This window comes from Platalea leucorodia (genome assembly GCF_965183815.1).
Source record: "Platalea leucorodia genome assembly, chromosome: 13".
Taxonomy (NCBI): domain Eukaryota; kingdom Metazoa; phylum Chordata; class Aves; order Pelecaniformes; family Threskiornithidae; genus Platalea; species Platalea leucorodia.
This window is the reverse complement of record NC_138835.1, coordinates 9,669,450-9,689,152: the sequence shown is the minus strand read 5'-3', so window position 1 is coordinate 9,689,152 and position 19,703 is coordinate 9,669,450. Positions and strand designations below refer to the sequence as shown.

Genomic DNA, 19,703 nt, shown 5'->3' with positions numbered 1-19,703 from the left:
CTTTACACTGCCAGAGTTAGGATAAATACAGGCAGGACACGGTTCTGTTTCCCCACCTCATTCCTGAAGCACAAACAAGCAACCAGGCTGCGGGATGACTGGTCTCCTCCGCTATGTAGTTTGTAGGTCGCGTACACTGACAAAGCTAGAACACGTAGATTCAATGGCAGCTGACTCTTAGGGCGTTATTTTTCCATACTGCTCCTACTTGGCTGAGAGCGGAACAGCCGCGCATGGGAGCACTGAGATGGTCAAAGAGCGCAGCTCCTAGGTGAGAAAACTGACTGTGAACCCCTTTTATTTATCTATTTTTTAAAGCACCACCCAACTTCGTATGGCAAACGTTGTTAAGACATGGCTCTTGCCAGCTCCCAGCGGAGCACGGCCCAGGTCAGGGTGGAATGCAAAACAGACGGTTTCAAGGTTTTAAAACCATTACTTGAAGCACGAAGGCTGGGGGAGGCCCCAAACACGCACCAACCATATCCTCCTGAACAGGGCAAGGGCACTCTTACAACAGCTCTGAAAAACAGAGATAATCAAGCAGCACGCTATAATTATCAAGCATTGTTCTGATTCCCATTTAACATCTTTAGATACCAAGCTATTTTAAATAAACACACACACACGATGCTGACAAAGTATTAGTCACGTTGTCTTCACAGAAACCCTCCGAGCTACCAAAGGATTGAGTAGTATTCCAGGCTAGAAGGCAGCAGCAAGTTTCCCAAAGTTTCACCAAAGGTTATTCCCTTTTTCATTCCTAACCCAGGGAGAACCTTGTTTCACCACAACGCTGAAGTGAACGCACAGCGGGTACCTTCTGGCAATCCTCTGAAGCGGAGATGCTTTGCGCTTGGAAAAGCCCAAAATTTCACAGCCCCGTTTTTATCCAGATTTGGAGAGAAGGTCAGCTTTTTACACTTCACTATTTGAGGGAAAACAGGTAACATTTCAGGTTGTGAAGCTCTCCTTGAACTCGACAGACAGCGTAACATGCAACTGTACGGGGATTTGATTTCCTCGGGACTACAGCACGTAAAGGTCACTGCGATGACAGAGCACCTTCAGACAGCACATGTAGCTAGACATTCATTTCAGCGGCTCCTTAGCATCACGTAACGTTACCAACTGCCAAGTCTACGGGAGCCTGGGGGTTAAACTAAAACTAAAGATTCTCCTTGGCACAGCAGCAGCAGCTGGATAAAGACAATTGCCTTTCACCACCAGTTTACATACTGTTAGCTAAATGTGATCTGTAGGAAGATAACTTCCAACAAATCAAGAATTCCATAAGGGATCAAAATTCTAAACATAAATACAATTAAAGCCTTCTAATATTAATGCACACTTTTTATTATATTAAAATCAGGCAATGGTCTGATACAATAAAAAGGCTGCTTATGGAATACTGTTATGTTAAACTTTAATTACAGAGGATGTTAAATCCTTACAACTAATATTTTCCTCAAAAGAGTTAATGGAAACATCAATTGTTCATTGACTTGATAGCTGCTGCTTTAAAATGTGTTTATTTTTACTTTTTCCTTTTTTTTTTTTCCTTTTTTTTTTTTTTTTTTCTTTTTTTACACAAACACTGAATTTTTCATAAAACTTAGGACACACTAGGTTGGTTGTATGTAAGCTTGCATCCACATTTCAGCAGTTAGTGGTCCGAAACAGTAAACCAGAAAAGGCAGTGATTTGCCAGGATGCAAAGCCAATAAAGGTCCTTAACCGGTATGCACCGCTTCCCCAAAATCTTCACTGAAGAGATTTCTCTTCTAAGACTTACAGAATCCTAATAAAATCTACTACATTGATTTGATTTGTCTGTAGTCGTCACATCTTTAGAAGGGCCAAACATAAGTGCAACATTTCGTTAATTAACATTCTTGGGTCAATCCAAAGCACCAAAATACAACTATTTGAGCTGGAGTGTGTGGTCAGAAGCTCTGTGTGCAGAGTTTCCCCATTAACGTTTGGCAGCAGCAGATTTCGGCAATCCTGGTAAATTACTGCTCTTTTCACCACGTCAAAAGCCTATCTAATAACATCAACCGTGGCCAGCTTGGCGGTGTGGCAGCAGTGCTGGAGGGACAGGGAAAATCCAAGTTTGCGAGCAGAACAGATACTCGTTTCCCAGGCTGGTGAAGACTAAATTTGTTGCAAAACCAAAATGATAAGCAGGAGGGAACAGGTCAAGTTATTGCCCCAACGCTTACCCCTGCTGGCCAGGGGTGAGAAGTCACAAAGAGGGGCAAAAAGAAAGCAGCACCCCCACTAAAAAGAGGGGAAGAGGAAAAAGATTAAAAGAACCCTGAATCCCTCACCCAAAGCCCATGTCACTGGTGAGGGGGACCAGGAAGAGAAATACAATCTATGCCTTGGCCAAAGGGAAGGAGGAAAGCTTGCCCCAGATTATCAGGGCATTTAAAAAAAATAATAAAAAACCGAAAACGACCACAGTCACATTCAGCCTTTACTAGAGATAGCACAAAGGGAGGGATGACTGAGGTTAGCACACATCCCCATTAGTAGTCCATAAAGCCCAGTGTAGTACTGGAAGCAAAAACCTTTGTGTCTACTCTAATAAATAGCCCTGAGCTTCGACTCTATTGCAAAAGACAGAAAAAGGGAAAAAAAAACCAAACCAAAACAAAACAGGCCAGACACACAGCAAGGTGATTGTGGGATGTATGCTTTCACAGTTAAATTAGATGTGCCACACTGGTCTTGACAGTAATAAATTTAAATAGACTTTTCCTGATACCAGAAGTTCAGCTATGTGGACAGTGGTTACACGACAGGATTATTTGTTATAGCACAACTTATATTTCAAATGAAAAAAAAAAAATTAGTATCATTTACAGTATCTCAAGAAAAACTTCCTTTGAATGGGAACTGCCTTTCCAGTATTTTGAGGTCTACAAGATGCATCTAGAAAATTTACTACTGTGGAAAATGAAGACAGCTTAAATTGAATAAGGGGGGCATGTTTGGTTGGTTTTTTTTTAATTAATTGCTGTAACATTGTCCTTCAGGTGGCTGAGGAAGTTTCATATTTTCTTTAGACATCATTAGACGCCGAAGCTCTTGCAGAACAACTTTGATACTATAAGAATTCTGCCATTTTGCTAGGACTGATATGGCTCTGGGGTCCACCTAAAATAAGACAAAAACACCATTCCTGTCAGAATCGATATGTTTGATACACGTAACTCCCCCCCACACCCTCCAACTAAAGATCCTATGAGGAATCTGAGTGGGAGAAATCAAAGAAAGCAAAAGCAAGCAAGGGGTTTCCTAAAAGCATAATAAATCCCTGCATGATGCAACTATTTGTGAGTTGCAAAAGGGCAGGAAAAGTAAATCCCAGGTTTTGATCTCAGAACATACTTGGCTCATATACTTCCCTTCTACCCCCCTTTCCTTCTACTCAAAGAAAATGGCACCAGCAAGCAAGAAGCAGTTAAGCAAGCTGCAAGTATAAACGAAGCATTAATTCGAAGCTGCACATGAAAACCACATTAAAATAAATAAAACCAAAAAACTTACCACTCCATTAGAACTATTTACTCCATTCATATTAATTTTTGTTACAAATCTTACAAATGGAGGTGCTTCTGGATACTTAGGCCCACATTCTATTTTAAGGCTGTATATTCTGTTTTCATAAATTGTCTGAAGGGAAAAGAAAGGGGGGAACAATTACATCAGGCAGTTCCATAAGCATTTGGTTACAACAGCAGTTACTTTAGGGACACGCGAACTACTACACATAAGGGCAGCCATTTATATACTATGCTGGCTACCTCTGTTTTGGGTTCATTTTATAATATCCAGAGTATCAAATGTTACCTCTTCAGGGTAATAAATTCTCTTGGTCTCTTAAGCATCAAATTTTCATACAAGGAATGGAGTTGGCATTGCTTCCCATTCACCAACTGAACTGATTTTTTTAATCATCAAATAGCTCAGATACCTCCTTTCCAACCAATCTTTATAGAGCAGCTTCATTTTATCAGTTTACTAAGCAGACACGCTACCTTGAAATGGAAGCCACAGCTTTAGCTTAGGCAACTATCTCAAGTCAGCCTGTCCTAGAACTGCACTTGAAAAATATTCTTTAGTCATAAACCAACGTGCCAGTTCTCAGGAAGGGGAACGCTCCAAGATTCAACACATTGCGAAGTACATCCTGATCCCAAACAGCATTATCACCTTGTCTCCACTGCAGTAACGCCCTGTTGTACTTACAGCTAATAGAGAGAAATCCCGGATCGCGAATTTTTAGCTAACCAATCAACAGGTATAGAAAAGAGACAAATGTAACAAGGCTACATTGATTCTTCAGTATTTAATTAAAAGAAACAACAGTTAATGTTATTCTGCATTCTGAGAATAACTATTTTTTACACGCAGCCTGGCACAGAGCTCTAGCTAAGGTGGGCAATGCAGGCAGCCGGCAGAACAGGATCACCACGGGGAAGCTCAGGCAGACAAGCTCTCCAGACTTAGACCTTCTGACACAATTTCCTGCACCTTCAACCTAGCAATCAATGTTAAACTCACAAGGTAGCGACCATGAGCAAAAATCCAGGTGAACATGTGAGCGCAAAGCCCAGAAGCAGCCAGCAGCTCCTGCTCATCTGTGGCAGCAGAGCACCAGGGCTCCACCAGGATCTTAAGAACAGTTGCCCAACATACAAAAACTTCTGAATATAAAACTCCATGCAATCCCTTTCAACGGCCTGTTATGCCCCTGAACATCTTAATATTTCCCTTAATATTATGAACAAGCATTTTGATGCAAACCACTGCCAAAAATATAAGAGCTGACTTCCTGATTCAGCTGCTTCTCATCTGTGCAAATGAAGTGGCTTTAAACCAGCCTGCAGCCACCCGTGCTGGGACCAGCACCTGGCCGGGGCTGGCTGGCAGCGGTACCCCTCGGTCGCTCCTCCAGCGCCTCGGCCAGGCAGCCGTTCAGATGTCCAGACAGGGCAGTGACAAAATGAATGCTGTCACAAAATTTTGGGGAAAAAACATCATCTGTCAGCTCTGCTCGGACTGCCTGGGTGTCCTGACCGAGTCCCTGAGCATGCCTTGTGCACAGAGCAAATAACAGCCCAGGAGTTTGTGCAGGTTTTTGGAGTCTTTGGAAATAACAGAATGTGCTGGGTTTGGCTGGGATAGAGTTAATCCTCTTCATAGTAGCTAGTATGGGGCTATGTTTTGCATTTGTGCTGGAGAAAATGTTGATAACACAGGGATGTTTTTGTTACTGCTGAGCAGTGCTTACACAGAGTCAAGGCCGCCTCTGCCTCTCACGCCACCAGCGAGCAGGCTGGGGGTGCATAAGAAATTGGGAGGGGACACGGCCGGGACAGCTGACCCCAACTGACCAAAGGGCTATTCCACACCATAAGACGTCATGTTCAATGTATAAAGCTGGGGGAAGAAGGAGGAAGGGGGGGATGTTCCGAGTGATGGCATTTGTCTTCCCAACTAACCGTTATTTGTGATGGAGCCCTGCTTTCCTGGTGATGGCTGAACACTGCCTGCCGATGGGAAGCGGTGAATGAATTCCTTGGTTTGCTTTGCTCATGTGTGCGGCTTTTGCTTTACCTATTAAACTGTCTTTATCTCAACCCACGAGTCTTCTCACTTTTACCCTTCCGATTCTCTCCCCACCCCACCGGGGGGGAGTGAGCGAGCGGCTGGGTGGAGCTTAGTTGCCATCTGGGGTTAAAACAAGACACCGCACCACATTAAGACTAGTGAATGGAAAGCCTTGACCGTGCACGTGTCTATAGCCAACATAAAATACATGCAGCTAAAGCTGAAGTTTTGACAGTGCCACTGTTTTTAAATAGCTTGTATAAACAAGATGAATCACTGGCTGCGAAACCATCCACACAAAGTCTGGGAAGGAGAGGCGTGCTTCCATGTATGGTAGCAGGGACACTCAGGGCAGCAGCACCTATCTAATTCTGCACCACGGTTCATTTTTCCCTCCGGGATGCCTAACATAAGATTCTTCCACCTGCTACAAGCGTGACTGCTTTCTCCCCACAAGGAAATAGGATTTTAATTTTTTTTTTCCAGAGTCAGTATTCCCACATCCTATTAAGGAAAAAAAAATGGTAGTAATATACCTGAGTATGAACAATGCTAAAGCAGGACAGCCACTTAACAAACAAGAATGACTGAAAGTTCCCAGAATCTCTCTCAATACAGCCTGTTACTTTCAAGCAATAAGCTCAAAAGAAGTCAAGACACTTTTGGGAAAAAAAATCTATATTCCTAAGTGTGTCAGAAAGACAAAAGAAGCACAGCTGAACCATCTTCTGTGATAGTCCTCTGGCCTTGGTTAGCTGTATGACATGAACTACAAATTTCTATCACCACTGACGAGTCAGCACATGCTTGTTTGCACATTTCAGTTTCTATTTAATTTTCTAAATTAGATTTCAAGGTTGCTTAAATCTTCCATAAAGTGCATGCACACAGTGAGCTTTCTTCACATGCTTAATGCAGGCTCATTAACACTCTCCTGATGTTCTAACATCAAATGCTGTTCTAGAAGATGATTTGGGCATATCATAAGCAAACGAAATGATCACAAATGGGGAGATGTTAACAATGGCAGACAAAAAGTCAAGAACACTTCCAGATGAGACAGAAAATACTGCATGTGTAATGCCATTATAATATAAATTCTTGTGCAACCTCATCGTATGCCAGAAAAGGCAACTGGTAGAATGGAAACACATAGGGCAGTAGCAGGATTAAAGGTCTGTAAAGGTTTCCATATAATAGATTGAGAAAACCGGAATTATTGAGAAGTGATACCGAGGCCAGGTATAGGAGACATCTACTATTGCAGGAAGGAGAATCAGCTACTTGCACTTCATGGTAAGGATATTAAGGAAACAGAACAGAGAGACAGTGAAACTGGAGACAACAGACAAATTTTGTTTTCAGAATACATGCCTACATACAATGCACAACAAAGTCCTCAAGTTCACTACCAGACCAGAGACCCACAGTTTAGTAGGGTTTGGGGGGAGAAGAGAGAGAGAACGCAACAATACTACCACAAAGACCAGGGGCATTATAAGAAGCTACTTTGGGAGAGAACATTCGGAGAAGAAATTGAATTCATTAAAATTTGAGTTTCCTGAGTTAGCTGAAACTCCACAAGAGCAAGTCAGTACTGCTGCAATAAAAAACAACCCATAAACTCAACAAGAAACAGCAGGAAGACTAGCAGTACTGAACAAAACATCCACATTTTACCTACATTAGCTCCATATGTAATCTCACTAGCCAAAGGATTTTAAACCTTGCTGTATTCAAGAGCACAGGATACTAGAATCCTGGAATCTCAAAAGTTATGCCTTAATGGATCTGTAAATATAAAGCAGACATGTAACAGAACTAACCAGAGAAAGACACTACAAATATTCCAAATTATAAGCAAAAAGACATAAAGATACATGAAACCCATTATTATACAGAACTTGAACCTTCAACATAAATCACTTGCTAAAGTGTTTTTTCACTCCTTTGTGTTTTGTTTGTTTTCTACTTCAGTGGTTGGATTAAGAGAAGAAAAGAAGGAAGAAAAAAATTAGTAAAAAAAAAGTACTATTTTAATATTTAAGTGGGTACTTACTCTTGGAGGCCCAATAATCATTCCTGTCCATCTTGTAAGTGTCATATCTTCATCATCTTCAAGGCCCCAGCTAACTGTTCCATCACCTACTCCTTTCTGACCTTCTTCAAGTTCTTCCAACAGACGAAAATTACGAGGAACTTTTACTCCTGAAAACAATCAGAAAAATATTTTGACTTGAGAAATCTAGTAAAGAAATAAAGCTAGAGTAATTTCACTGATATTTTTGGTCATTCTACAGAAAACGTTTTGGGTAAAACATAAAAATATCACTATTTTTTGAATGACAATATTTCAACACTATGAAAAAGATACCCCCGTATTTACCTTGGATTTTACAAGCAAAATCAAGGTATCCACAATTAAACATGCTAGAAGGCTGACAGGCCAGATATTAGGGCAGGCAGTGAAATGAAAGGAAATCTCTGTCCAGAGATGCACGCGATATTATGGAGCTCTAATTAGCACTTGTCTATATGATTTACAGTACAAAAATTTAGAAGATCCTACAAAATGACACCATGAGAGGCTTGACATCACTCTACTCACTCAGACCTTTTAAAAATACCATTCAAAGCAAATAAAACTCTTTCATAACATTAGTAGGTTAATCTGAAGTTAATTTAAGTGGGCTTTGTCAGCAGCAATAGCATCCTTTGTACTTATGACCTCCACCACCAAGGAATTTCAGCACTTAATTGCTGGCACATTTATCCTAAAAACACACAGCAAAACAGGAAGATTTTCTTATCCCCATTATATTAATGGAAAACAATGGCACAGAGAGCTTAGGTGACATATCCAAGGTTGCACTCTAAGCCCATGGTAAAGGAGGATCTTGAACCCAGGCCACAGGGGATTTAATTACTCATTCTTCTTCAAGGTATCTGCACCTCAGTCATCACAAAACATAAATGCACCCTAGGCCACCACTTCTCCTTTGTATTGCATTCACACGGCAAGGTTTTGGTAGCGGGGGGCTACAGGGGTGGCTTCTGTGAGAAGCTGCCAGAAGCTTCCCCATGTCCAGCAGAGCCAATGCCAGCTGGCTCCAAGAGGGACCCGCTGCTGGCCAAGGCTGAGCCCATCAGCGACGGTGGTAGCACCTCTGTGATGACACATTTAAGAAGGGGAAGAAAAACCTGCAGCAGTCAGAAGAGAGGAGTGAGAATATGTAAGAGGAACAGCCCCGCAGACACCCAGGTCAGTGCAGAAGGAGGGGAGGAGCTGCTCCAGGCGCCGGAGCAGAGATTCCCCCGCAGCCCCTGGGGAAGCCCATGGTGAGGCAGGCTGTGCCCTGCAGCCCGTGGGGGTCCATGGTGGAGCAGAGATCCACCTGCAGCCCAGGGAGGACCGCACGCCGGAGCAGGTGGGTGCCCGAAGGAGGCTGTGACACCGTGGGAAGCCCGTGCTGGAGCAGGCTCCTGGCAGGACCTGTGGCCCCGTGGAGAGAGGAGCCCAGGCTGGAGCAGGTTTGCTGGCAGGGCTCGTGACCCCGCAGGGGACCCACGCTGGAGCAGTCGTTCCTGAAGGGCTGCACCCCGTGGAAGGGACCCACGCTGGACCAGGTGGTGAAGAACTGCAGCCCGTGGGAAGGACCCACGCTGGAGCAGCTGGTGAAGAACTGCAGCCCGTGGGAAGGACCCACGTTGGAGCAGTTCGTGGAGGACTGTCTGCCGTGGGAGGGACCCACGCTGGAGCAGGGGCAGAGTGTGAGGAGTCCTCCCCTGGGGAGGAAGGAGCGGCAGAGACAGCGTGAGATGAACTGACCACAACCCCCATTCCCCGTCCCCCTGTGCCGCTGGCGGGGAGGAGGTGGAGAAAATCAGGAGTGAAGTTAAGTCTGGGAAGAAGGGAGGGCTGGGGGGGGTAGGTGTTTTAAGATTTAGTTTTTATTTTCTTATTACCAATCAAATCAGAATAGGGTAATAAATTAAATTAATTTTCCCCAAGTCCAGTCTGTTTTGCTGGTGACGGTAATTGGTAGGTGATCTCTCCCTGTCCTCATCTTGACACACGATCCTTTCATCTTATTTCTTCTCCCCCATCCAGTTGAGAAGGGCAGTGATAGAGCAGCTTTGGTGGGCACCTGGCATCCAGCCAGGGTCACCCCACCGCATCCTTCCAGGTACCCGTGTGAAGCATGTCTCTCTCCAACAGCAACAAAATTATTGCCAGGACATATTTAATAAAGTTATTTTCATCTGACATATGAAAAGGTTGGATTTGGGTGTTGGAGTGTGTGTGTCCCCCCAATAGTACAAAGTTAACTATTCACCAGCATGTAACAACAGAAAATCATAATTAATCTCCTTCTTCACTGTCACTTACTTAGTACAGCAGAAAGAGAACGGGAAAACAGCTTTTCAGTGTACGAAGTGAACCCAGCAAAACTTCTCGGTCAGAAGCCAGCGCTTCCAGCATGGCCGGGGCACCGAACTCTGAGGATGTCAGAAAGGGACCAAGGGCTTTGAAAACCATCTCTGTAGCTGCTTGGCAACATGGAAAATACAGGCAATCTAAGGCATTGTGAAATGTATCAGTGCTTAAAATCAAATAACTCTGGTAATCTTAAAATCTCTTTTAAATGTATTAATGACCTAAAGAAACGAAATGTCAGTGATGATTTTGCTGTGGAATCAGAGTTGCCCAAATTTCATTCACTACAAAGCAAGCATAAAAGAAACCAAAAAAGCAAATCACTAAAGGAATTAGTTTGTTGGCCAGTTTGATACACATCTAACATAATCATGTCCAAGAACATTCTGGGGAAACATGATTCAATAACACAGCTGCAGCAACAGCATGAAGAGAAACCCGGAATCAGAAAAGCGGCGTCAGAAGACGCCAGACCTGCACTGGCTCTACCGAACCACACGTACGGGGGCTGCTGAGCACGACTCAAATACAACTCCATGCCAAATCTACATCTTCAACTCCCAGCGAGACTGTGCTGTTACCATGGCTGCTGAGTAATACAAGTCTTTGGCTGCAAAAGGAAATGAGTCCGTTGGGGCTGGTGAAGCCGTCGCCGTAAGGTTAACCGAGCCCCAAACCCTCGGTGGTAACGGGACCTCTTGGGGACCACTGTCACTGCCCCTGCATGAAAGACTCCAGCGTTTCCCCTCCCAGTAAGTCTTGAAAGTATGAAGTATGTCTTTTGTGCACCTTGTGCATATGAAGGTTCAAGCATACAGTTCATACCTGAATCATGACAGATTAGCCACCCCATTTTTAATTATATTCCCAACGCTCTCCATGCTGTAGTTAGGGGAGGCAGAGAAGAGAGCAGTCTAGCTCCAACACAAGGGATAAGAGAGCTGGGGGACAAGAGAAACAGATGGAGTACGAGTTGAAGGACAAGGCGCCGTCTTTACTTACACACACACACTACCTATTGCACTATTTTTGCTGCAGCGGATGCACGGGAGAGCTGGTGATGGGGAATGACTCACGGCTGTGCGATGCCTGAAGCTGCTGTCTGGGCTTCAGCCCTGCCTGCTGGCGCCCGGGGAAAGAAACGGCCAGGGAAGAAGGACAAACAAAAGACAAACAAAAGGTCCTTCTGGAACTCCACCCTTCGGTCTGACACAGCAGCTCTTCACAGGTGATGCCGCAAAGGAAACCAAACCGTCGGTGCCTATTATTAGAAACCCAACCTGAGCCTCTCCCTGCTCACAGAAGCAATAAGCTGAAGCCAGCAGAAACCTGCCTCGAATGCGTCATGTTGCCAAAAAATACTCTCTCTTCTGGACAACATCATGATGCTTAACAAGCACCATCTCCGTACTTCAGTACTTGACAATACCACTTCATATTTATCAGTGGTGCGAAGATAATTTACTGATATTTACTTAGACCAAAACAAACAACCTAGGAGGAATCAGCTTTATGGTAAGCAGACACAGGCCACACACCAAAGAAGGAAACTGAAAATACTGGTTTACCTTTCTACCCTTCCTCTGAGCATCACGCACCCTGTTCACCAAGCAAGGCAGGAATCCTGCGTGAAGAAAATCAAGTGATCATGTAATTAAAAATTACATCATCACGTATACGTTTGAGGAGGACACAACCAAGGCTGAAAGGCAGCCTTAATTCTGACATTTGCTAACCAGAGCTAGGCTTGGCTTTACAACCTCACAGGAAGAGAAGGCAACTTTATTTCCAAGTCCTCCCCAGATACAGCTCCTCTGATTCAGCATGAATCAGAGCCATAAGAGAGTCACTCAGGATTTGAGAGTTCTCTGACAAGTCTGAGGTCTACGGAGAGCTAGCTAGTCATATCATGCACTGGCTCCTATCACACGGAAAAAGTTAACATAAATGATTATTAATTCCACAGCAATTGCTCACTTGTGAGCACTACAGGAGCATCAGTGGCAAAGGGAGGCGTGAAAAGTGAAGTACGTATATTTGAGTTTTTATGCACTTTGCAGAAAATAAAATGTTCCTGGGAGATGACTGGTCACTTCACAACAAACCACCCTGCCCAACAGCATCGTTGCCTTCTAAAAATGTTTTATCCCTATGCTAAAGCTCAGAGGTGTAACATGGCAGACCAGTACCTCAGCCACTACAGAAGGCAAGTTCAGAGTCACATCAACGATGGTAATTCAGCCCCCTCCCTGACACATTCTCAGAAGATTCAACAGGAAGAAAAACACACATATACATATAAAAGACTACGGCCATATGAACATAAATGCTTTAAATCATTTCTAAATAACCTGCCCTTAAGCAAGGCAGACTAAAAGACCAGATTCATCCTTCTGGTCAGCCTGGAAAGATGCACGAAGCCATTAAGCCAACCCCATCTCCTCTTTGCAATGGCCCGGAGCACTCATGGTCAGCTACCACATCCTGCTGGGACCCAAACCTCAGAAACCACACAAGCTTTATCACTCGCGGTCGTACGCAAACATATCATCATCATGTTTGCTGTCCACCAAGATTCCTAGAAAGCAATCCGATCTGTTCGAGGCATACACAGTATTTGCCAAATAACTTCCATGGCTAAACCATGGCAGACGCAGAGTTAGGAGATGTCCCGTGCCAGCTGACACAACCATGACTCAACTGCACGTCATCCTCCCACCTCCCAATAAATACCTTGCATAATCTTTTCAGTGTAGCAATGAAGACTTTCAAGGCAGTAACCAAACAAACCTGTTTTTCTAAGAGTCCTTCATTTAACACAAGAAAACCGAAATAAAGTAAGAGGCAATTAAAAAACAAGCAGGCTGTCGAAAGGACTTTCAGTTATGCATTGTAATTTAGCCTTCGCTATGGTTCAAGAAGACTCTCAAACAGCAGCTTCATTTGATACAAAAATACAATAATATCTAGATAATTGCTTCACTTGCAGCTTGCCTGACTGCACAGAAATACTCCCAGAAATGGAACTGAAAAAACATTTCAGAGCAACAGGAGATATTTACTATTAATCACAACAGCAAACCTATGAAAGCTAAATTATAACTGTACTGACAAGGTAAGATCTCCAATGACACAGGTTTATACAGTCTTTCTAAAAGTTCACCTTTTAGTAAACATGCATTTGTGAAGCCTCAACCCTGCACATGAGTTCACCAGTTACAAAAAGTTCATGAAATATTTTTATGGCAAACTACAGAACAAAACTAAACCACAGACTGAACTTTGCAGAAAGTCAGAATGTGTACTTTACAGCATTTAAAGCTGCAGTTAAGAAGCTGCTAGGTTTTGGGTGGCATCCTCTTCAGCCTTCACACAGAATCAGGACCTTCTGTTTTCCTTGTCAAAAATTTCACCTAATACCAGTGCTGCCAGGTGGACCAGTACGGATGAGCCTTTGCTACCACAGCACCTCCCAACCCAGCTGTTCTCGAAGCAATGAGTTGCAAGACTGAGACAGCAAGCTGAAACAAGGGCAGAAGGAGCCTGACCGTGTCTGGTCAGAATCTCACCAAGGAAAGGTCTGCGCTAGGAAAGAACCAGAATTACTCCTGGAAGACAGCTAAATGTCAGCTTGGACTTTTAAAGACCTTCAAGCACTCTCAGATTGACTTTATATCACAGCACCACTAAAGATGCACAGGCACATAACTGAATGTGTCTTATGATAGTTTTAAGAATGATCTTGCCAGTCTGAGATTCTTATCTTAAGTTTACATTCACATGAAGTACTCAGTACGTTTTTAACAAGTTAAAAACAACATTTTCTGACAAACTATCCTTTTTAATCTTTTAATTTTCCCCAGTTGTATAGTGGAAGCAATTCCAAATTCAGAATCCTTATCAAACTGAAAACAGCACAGTGAAACCAGTGAAACAAGGTGGACGATATGCCTTTGAGAGCAGATCCTCTTCTTGAATCTTTGTCATCAGTGTCAGTAGAACAAAATATACACCTCTCACAAAAACTTCAAGAATACATTTCTCTTTCCTTTCTAAAGTGAAATCAAATTACAAGCATTTCTCTTCAAGGTTAAAGCACAGAACACATCAGCAAAGCACACAGAAAATGCACTTCACTCATCAGGGGCTCAAAAAAGAGGAACAGTCTTTTTGCTGAAGGTTTCTTGACATCTTCACCGATCACAGGCAACTTATCAAACTGGCCTTCCAGGCCAATTTTAACTCTGCTTTCTGTACAAGTTCCTGATTTACAGTAACTCAAGTGAACTGAAATCCAATAGCTTTAAACACCTCTGTTGCTTAACATGTTAAAGCCCCTTCTGTTGCTTGGTTTTGTGTATTTGATATTCAGCCTTAATTACATCTTTTCCAATATATTTCTCACCTCTTTGCAGAGATTGCAACTATGGAAAATTTGATAGCTTACCCTTGCAGCACTGCAATTGTAAAAAAATAAGTAAATCATTCCTTGTCACAATGGTATATAAAGTTTCTGAAGTGATGGAATATTTAAAACTGAACAAAAGGCTTTCAGCAACTGTCACAAAAACCTTCAGGCGACAGGAACTTCAGATTTCTCGCATCGTCTTTCTAGTCGTGATTTTCACTCTGATAATGCAGACGGGTACTGAGATATTTTGCAGATCCAAAATAACTTCCTGAGCACTTGAAACAATCTGAGGTGTTTTCTGTTCTGGGTAAGATAGAGCACTGGTTCCATCTTTCAATACTTTAAGCACGTTACTTGGAAAGAGATCACTTTAAAACATTTGTCTGAGGCAGACTGGCAGTCATCATTGAGGTCTGAAGCCAAATAAAGCTTTCCAGCAGCAAAAGAGTTAAAATCAGATGCATTCTGTGGCTTGTATTGCAGCTGAAAAGCAAAACATTACCAGCTCAGCTAGAAGTTACTCTAGAAAATAAGTCACCCTGAACTAGCGTCCTGGACAAAAAAATCTTTACAGTGAATCTCACCAGGGAAAAAACCACCGTTTCCTCTTTGCGCTGTGAGAAGAAACGGTTGTTACTGACCGAGAGCTGAGCGCTTTCCTCCAGCTGCCTCTTCTACCCACAAAGTATCGCTAGGCTTTCTTAAACTCGCACCACCCACCAAAAGGTGAATGCACGAGTAGGTTCACCGATCTTAAGATAAGCTTTGAAGAGGAAGATGCCACACCGACAGACGAAGGCAAAGGCACCTGTGGGTACGGGACTCCAGTTTTAACAGCAGGGCTGACAGGCGCAGGCGGGGAGCGGCAGAGGCAGGATGCACGCTGCCCCGGGCTTTGCTCCGGGGGCAGGCCCGGGTCCGCCTTAGGAGGAAAGTGCACAAACTAATCAGGAGGTGGAAAGAGAATCAATCCATCTTGACTTGCAATCGTTAAAAAACATCCTTACAACCTGAAAGTCCCAGCCTTCGTACACCTTACAAAATTTGTCGGTATTGTATTGTCTGTGATCCATACCTACTTACATATTTAATACCCTAATGAATCATTTTAAGTTCTCAGCCAGAATGGCATTTTTCAACTATATTATGTAATTTATATCATTATACATGAAAAGATTCAACTGAGTATCTTCTTGCAAGAGTTTTGAACTATTTACCTTTTTATTTAATCTACTGTATCCTTCCATTACAATACACAAAGCAGCTCTGCAATCAACTCCTTTAGCACCTGCTATTGCAGGTGCTTTTACAGTCCATCTTATTTAAGAAGGCATAATTTATCTTCCCAGTTTCTCTTCAGTTACTTTATCCCTACCCTTGAGTATTTTACTTACAGACTGAGAAAGTACTTGGTGACTGGCAGTATTTATTTTGAGATAACGATGACTATTGTGCGCAGTGCACTCCAAAGGAGACATCACGGTCCATTTGCAGAGGCAGGGTACACCTTCTATATCCTTCAACACACGCTTTCTTCTGCGTTGTAATGTCTCATTTGCTTTTCACAAGCATAACTTTGAGTTTACAGTGATGTTATGGGTCCCCCAACAATTACAGATATATACTTTTAATATACTGTACTAAAACCAATCTGTGCTCTTCTCTCTGTTAGATATATTAAGCCAAATATATCAGTAACTATCATGCCCCTTCACCTAATGAACTGTCCTTCTGGAGTTCTTCACATTCCTCTGACTTTGAATAACTTAAAACTGGGCAAATCATTTTACTACTCAGTTCTTCCACGCTGCTGGTAACTGCAGTGTCTACCATAGCCCTGCAACAGACCCCCTAGACGGCCCTACGAGAGAAAAGTGGGTTAAATGAGGTCGTTAAATTTTTCACAGACTGAAAGTGAGAAAAAACAGGATTCCGCAGGCCAACAAGGTCAGGTTTTGACCCATTATAATACCGGAGCCTGCAGGACAGTGACGTGGAGCAAGCTCCTGTAGTCTGACTGCAACACAGACTCCACGCAGCCCAGGTTCCCCGCGGGGCCACGGAGTACGAGAGCCTCTAAGGAACCCTCGATTTCCCAGCTAGATCACCTCTGGAGCGTTCCTGCACGACACTTCAGTCTGAAGGATGCACAGACATACGCTTACAGTTTGGGCGTTTGCAGTCTCCTATGATGAGCCTTATTAGAATGATTAAAGTCAATTATCTTTTTATTCATACATTAATTGTGTGTGCGGGAGACCCACGTTATCAGCAACGCAGAATTCTCCTCTAAGTGATAAGTGATACTGGTGGACCTTGCATCATAACATTTCTTCCATAAGGGATTTTTTTTTTTTCCCCTCCGTTAATCATTTCTACCTGTTTATTCAATACAAATACAAGGCTTACCTGTCTAACTCCCAGGACCAGCCCTGTGACTTTTTTAAGTTACAGGGACATTTGCTGCCATTTCTTGCTCTGGGTCAGTAGCTGCTTTTAAAGAAAGACTCAGTATTTTTCATCCTCAACCTCTGTTTAGGCTGCTTTGCTGAGCAACCATAAACTTAGGATATCAAACATATTCAAGTGTTTTATAAACAAATATGAATACATTGTTTCCATGAACCAAGAATTAGCAAAATCTGTTTTACAGATGAGTAAAGATCCTAAGCTACTTGCCCAAAGCCCCAAGCGAATCAATCAGCAGTGGAGAAGAAGAAGGTGTCACTTCCAGGCTCTATTTGCATGTGCTAGGCAATGCCTTCAGTGCAGCCTCAAGAAGGAACCACACAAACTGCATTGCAGTGCCACCACCACTGTCGGTAACAGGACACTACGTTGTTCTCTATCAGAAGAGGACGATCTCCATCCTTTACTAAGACAACAAGAAAACGCAGACCGCTGCTGGTAGGGCAGCCTACGGTTTACAGCTGGACAAAGCTCTAAGGCTCCATCAATGTAAGCTGCTGGTCTGTACCTGAAGGATCTCCCATACCGAATTTAGGGTTTACTGCAAAAGTTCAATGTTACTGCAGCACATTTGTAAATCACACACTGATTTTCTTTTTTTTTTTTCCTTCCCCAGAAGCAGTTAAACACACAGGATCTCACGAGTAGCCGAAGCGCAGTGCTTGTCAGATGCCCACATTGTAGACACAAGAAACTGAGGCCCCTACTCACATCTACCTGGCTGCGTATTGCTCCACGCTTCCAGCGCTGAAGAAACGAGACAGCTTTCAGAAATCCATGACATAATAGGAAGCGATCCAAAAGACACAATGTGGCTAGCAGATGATGGTTAACGACAGCTTATCACAAAGACTGTGGGCTGCAAAAGGAAAGCTGTGCAGTAGAACGAGCTTTGGGCTTTATCACCGCAGTCCAAGTCCCTTTCCACACATACCCCTCCGTGACCACCCAGACAATTAATTCATGAAGCTGCACTGGCTTAAAAAGAAAATTATTTGCCTTGTTCTTCCAGCCAAATAGAAAACGAAAAGTCAGCAGCTTGAAAGGATTATTGAGAAAGTATGGTAGCCAGAATAATGCGACATAAGAGGGGGAAGAAGGCTCCACTACATTTTTGGTATATTTTAATCAGTGTTCCAACAATCACGTACGTTCAAACACAGACCTGTAAAATGTAATTCTCAGGACAGCAGAAGCTGCAATTTAAAAGTGTTGTTATAAACTTGATTACTATGAATTATCCGCATTGTGACAGTCATTCTTAAAAGTTGAAAGTAGTCATTGATAGAGACCTATCCATAAAAAAAGAACTCCAAAATATTTTTGTTGTATCTTCAAGAGCAGTCTTCTGGTGATCTCATATTTAAGCTTCAAAGGAAGCAATTTGAAAACAAATATTACAGTGGTATATCTGAAACCCTGTATGGACTTATGAAAACAGGAAAATGAAACTGGCTAAACAGAAGTGAAACTAATTTATTCGATCTGTCAAAGTTCATTAGAGAACGTCAGCAGGAAAAAAAACCAAAAACCACATTCAGAATCCAGTTGCGGAGTTTTCGTTTAATGTACTGATAAAAGCAAAGCCAGGATTTGTTTAACTACTCAAAGCAGGCGAGGTGCAATTTTAAAGGGGAAAAAGCCCACACCGACTTCTGGAAGCATACACGTCCCGACAAGGAAGTTACATCCTTCTGATGTAACAGGAAGACATTATTAGTGAGAAAGATTTGTAAAGCGGCTCATTTCGCCCCGTAACTCGCGCCACGGCTCGGAGCCCGCCGCGGCCGCAGAGCCGAGCTCAGCCCCGCGCTCGCCAGCCGGGGGGCGCGCTGAGGAAAACGCCCGCACGGCGCCCTGCGAGGCCGGACGCGCCCGCCGCCCCGGCCGCTGCCTCCGTCCCGCGGGACCGAGCCCAGGGCTGCGGGCCCGGCCGGCCCCGGGCGGGGGGTCCCGGTCCCAGCCCCGGCAGCCCGGCCCAGCGCCGCTTCCCGGTGCCAGGTCGCAGAGAGCCGCGGCGGGTTTCCCGCAGGGCCCGGCCGGGCTCCACGCAGCCCTCCCGGCCCCGGACCGGACTCGCCCCGCCGGGGCCGCTCCCACCGCGAGGCCTCGGCAGCCCCCGGGGAGGCGCCGGCCGGGCCCTCCCGGGAGCCGCGGCGAAGGAGCGGGGAGCGGCTCCACCGCCCCCGACCGGGCCCCGGGCCCCCTCCGGGCCGCGCCCCTCGGGCCGGGCCGGCCCCGCCGCCGCCCGCTCCCCCGCGGCCGCTGCCGCCCTCGCCCCTCCGCCGGGCGCCTCCCGGCCTAGCGCCCGCCGCCGCCCCTCCAGCCCCGCCGCCCCCAGCCGGGCCGCCCGGCCGCCGGCAGCCCGCCGCGCCGCCGCCCGCGGGGTCCGCGGCCGCCCCGGGGCGAGGAGCGGCCCCGCCCGGCCCCCCCCGGCCCGCGGCCCCGCCGCCCCGGCGCCCGCTCACCCGCACCCGTGGTGGCCGCCATCTTGCGCCGCTGCCGCTGGAGCCCCGCCCCCTCCCACCACGTCAACGCAACGCGGGAAGTGCGGCGCCGAGGGCGCGGCGCGGGCGGGCGCGCTAAGGAGACGCCGCGGCGGGGCGGGGCGGCGGCGGCGGCGGCACGGAGAGCTCTGTGGTGCACGCACGCCGCCTCCGGGGCTCCGCCGCGCGGGCGGGCTCCCCGGGAGCGGCGGGGCCCTGGGCGTCTCGGACGGGGGCTGCCGGCGAGGGGAGCGGCCCCCGGCCGTGGCAGCGG

General features: G+C 45.1%; 1 protein-coding gene across 5 annotated transcripts; it reads right to left on the bottom strand.

Annotated features, from left to right (window-relative positions):
• Positions 1-1,512: 1,512 nt before the first annotated feature.
• Positions 1,513-19,460, bottom strand: UBE2V1 (ubiquitin conjugating enzyme E2 V1). Of its 5 annotated transcripts, XM_082325839.1 has the most exons (5): positions 19,418-19,432; positions 17,661-17,802; positions 7,685-7,833; positions 3,559-3,684; positions 1,513-3,165 (listed from the first exon to the last, which is right to left on the bottom strand). In XM_082325839.1, exons 2-5 carry the CDS (start codon positions 17,725-17,727, stop codon positions 3,019-3,021), a joined length of 489 nt encoding a protein of 162 aa, XP_082181965.1. In that variant the 5' UTR covers positions 17,728-17,802; positions 19,418-19,432; the 3' UTR covers positions 1,513-3,018. The 5 variants fall into 5 exon arrangements, with proteins under 5 accessions (XP_082181965.1, XP_082181966.1, XP_082181967.1 ...); XM_082325840.1 differs by lacking the exon at positions 17,661-17,802 and having other exon boundaries at positions 19,412-19,460; XM_082325841.1 differs by lacking the exon at positions 17,661-17,802 and having other exon boundaries at positions 19,418-19,458.
• Positions 19,461-19,703: the final 243 nt, after the last annotated feature.

Coding starts and splice junctions, on each gene's coding strand:
- UBE2V1 (XM_082325839.1), bottom strand. CDS start 17,727: ATGTCATGGATTTCTGAAAGCTGTCTCGTTTCTTCAGCGCTGGAAGCG. Junction 7,834..17,660: donor GTGGAGCAATACGCAGCCAG/GTAGATGTGAGT, acceptor GATTGTTTTCAG/GAGTAAAAGTTCCTCGTAAT. Junction 3,166..3,558: donor TAAATAGTTCTAATGGAGTG/GTAAGTTTTTTG, acceptor GTCTTATTTTAG/GTGGACCCCAGAGCCATATC.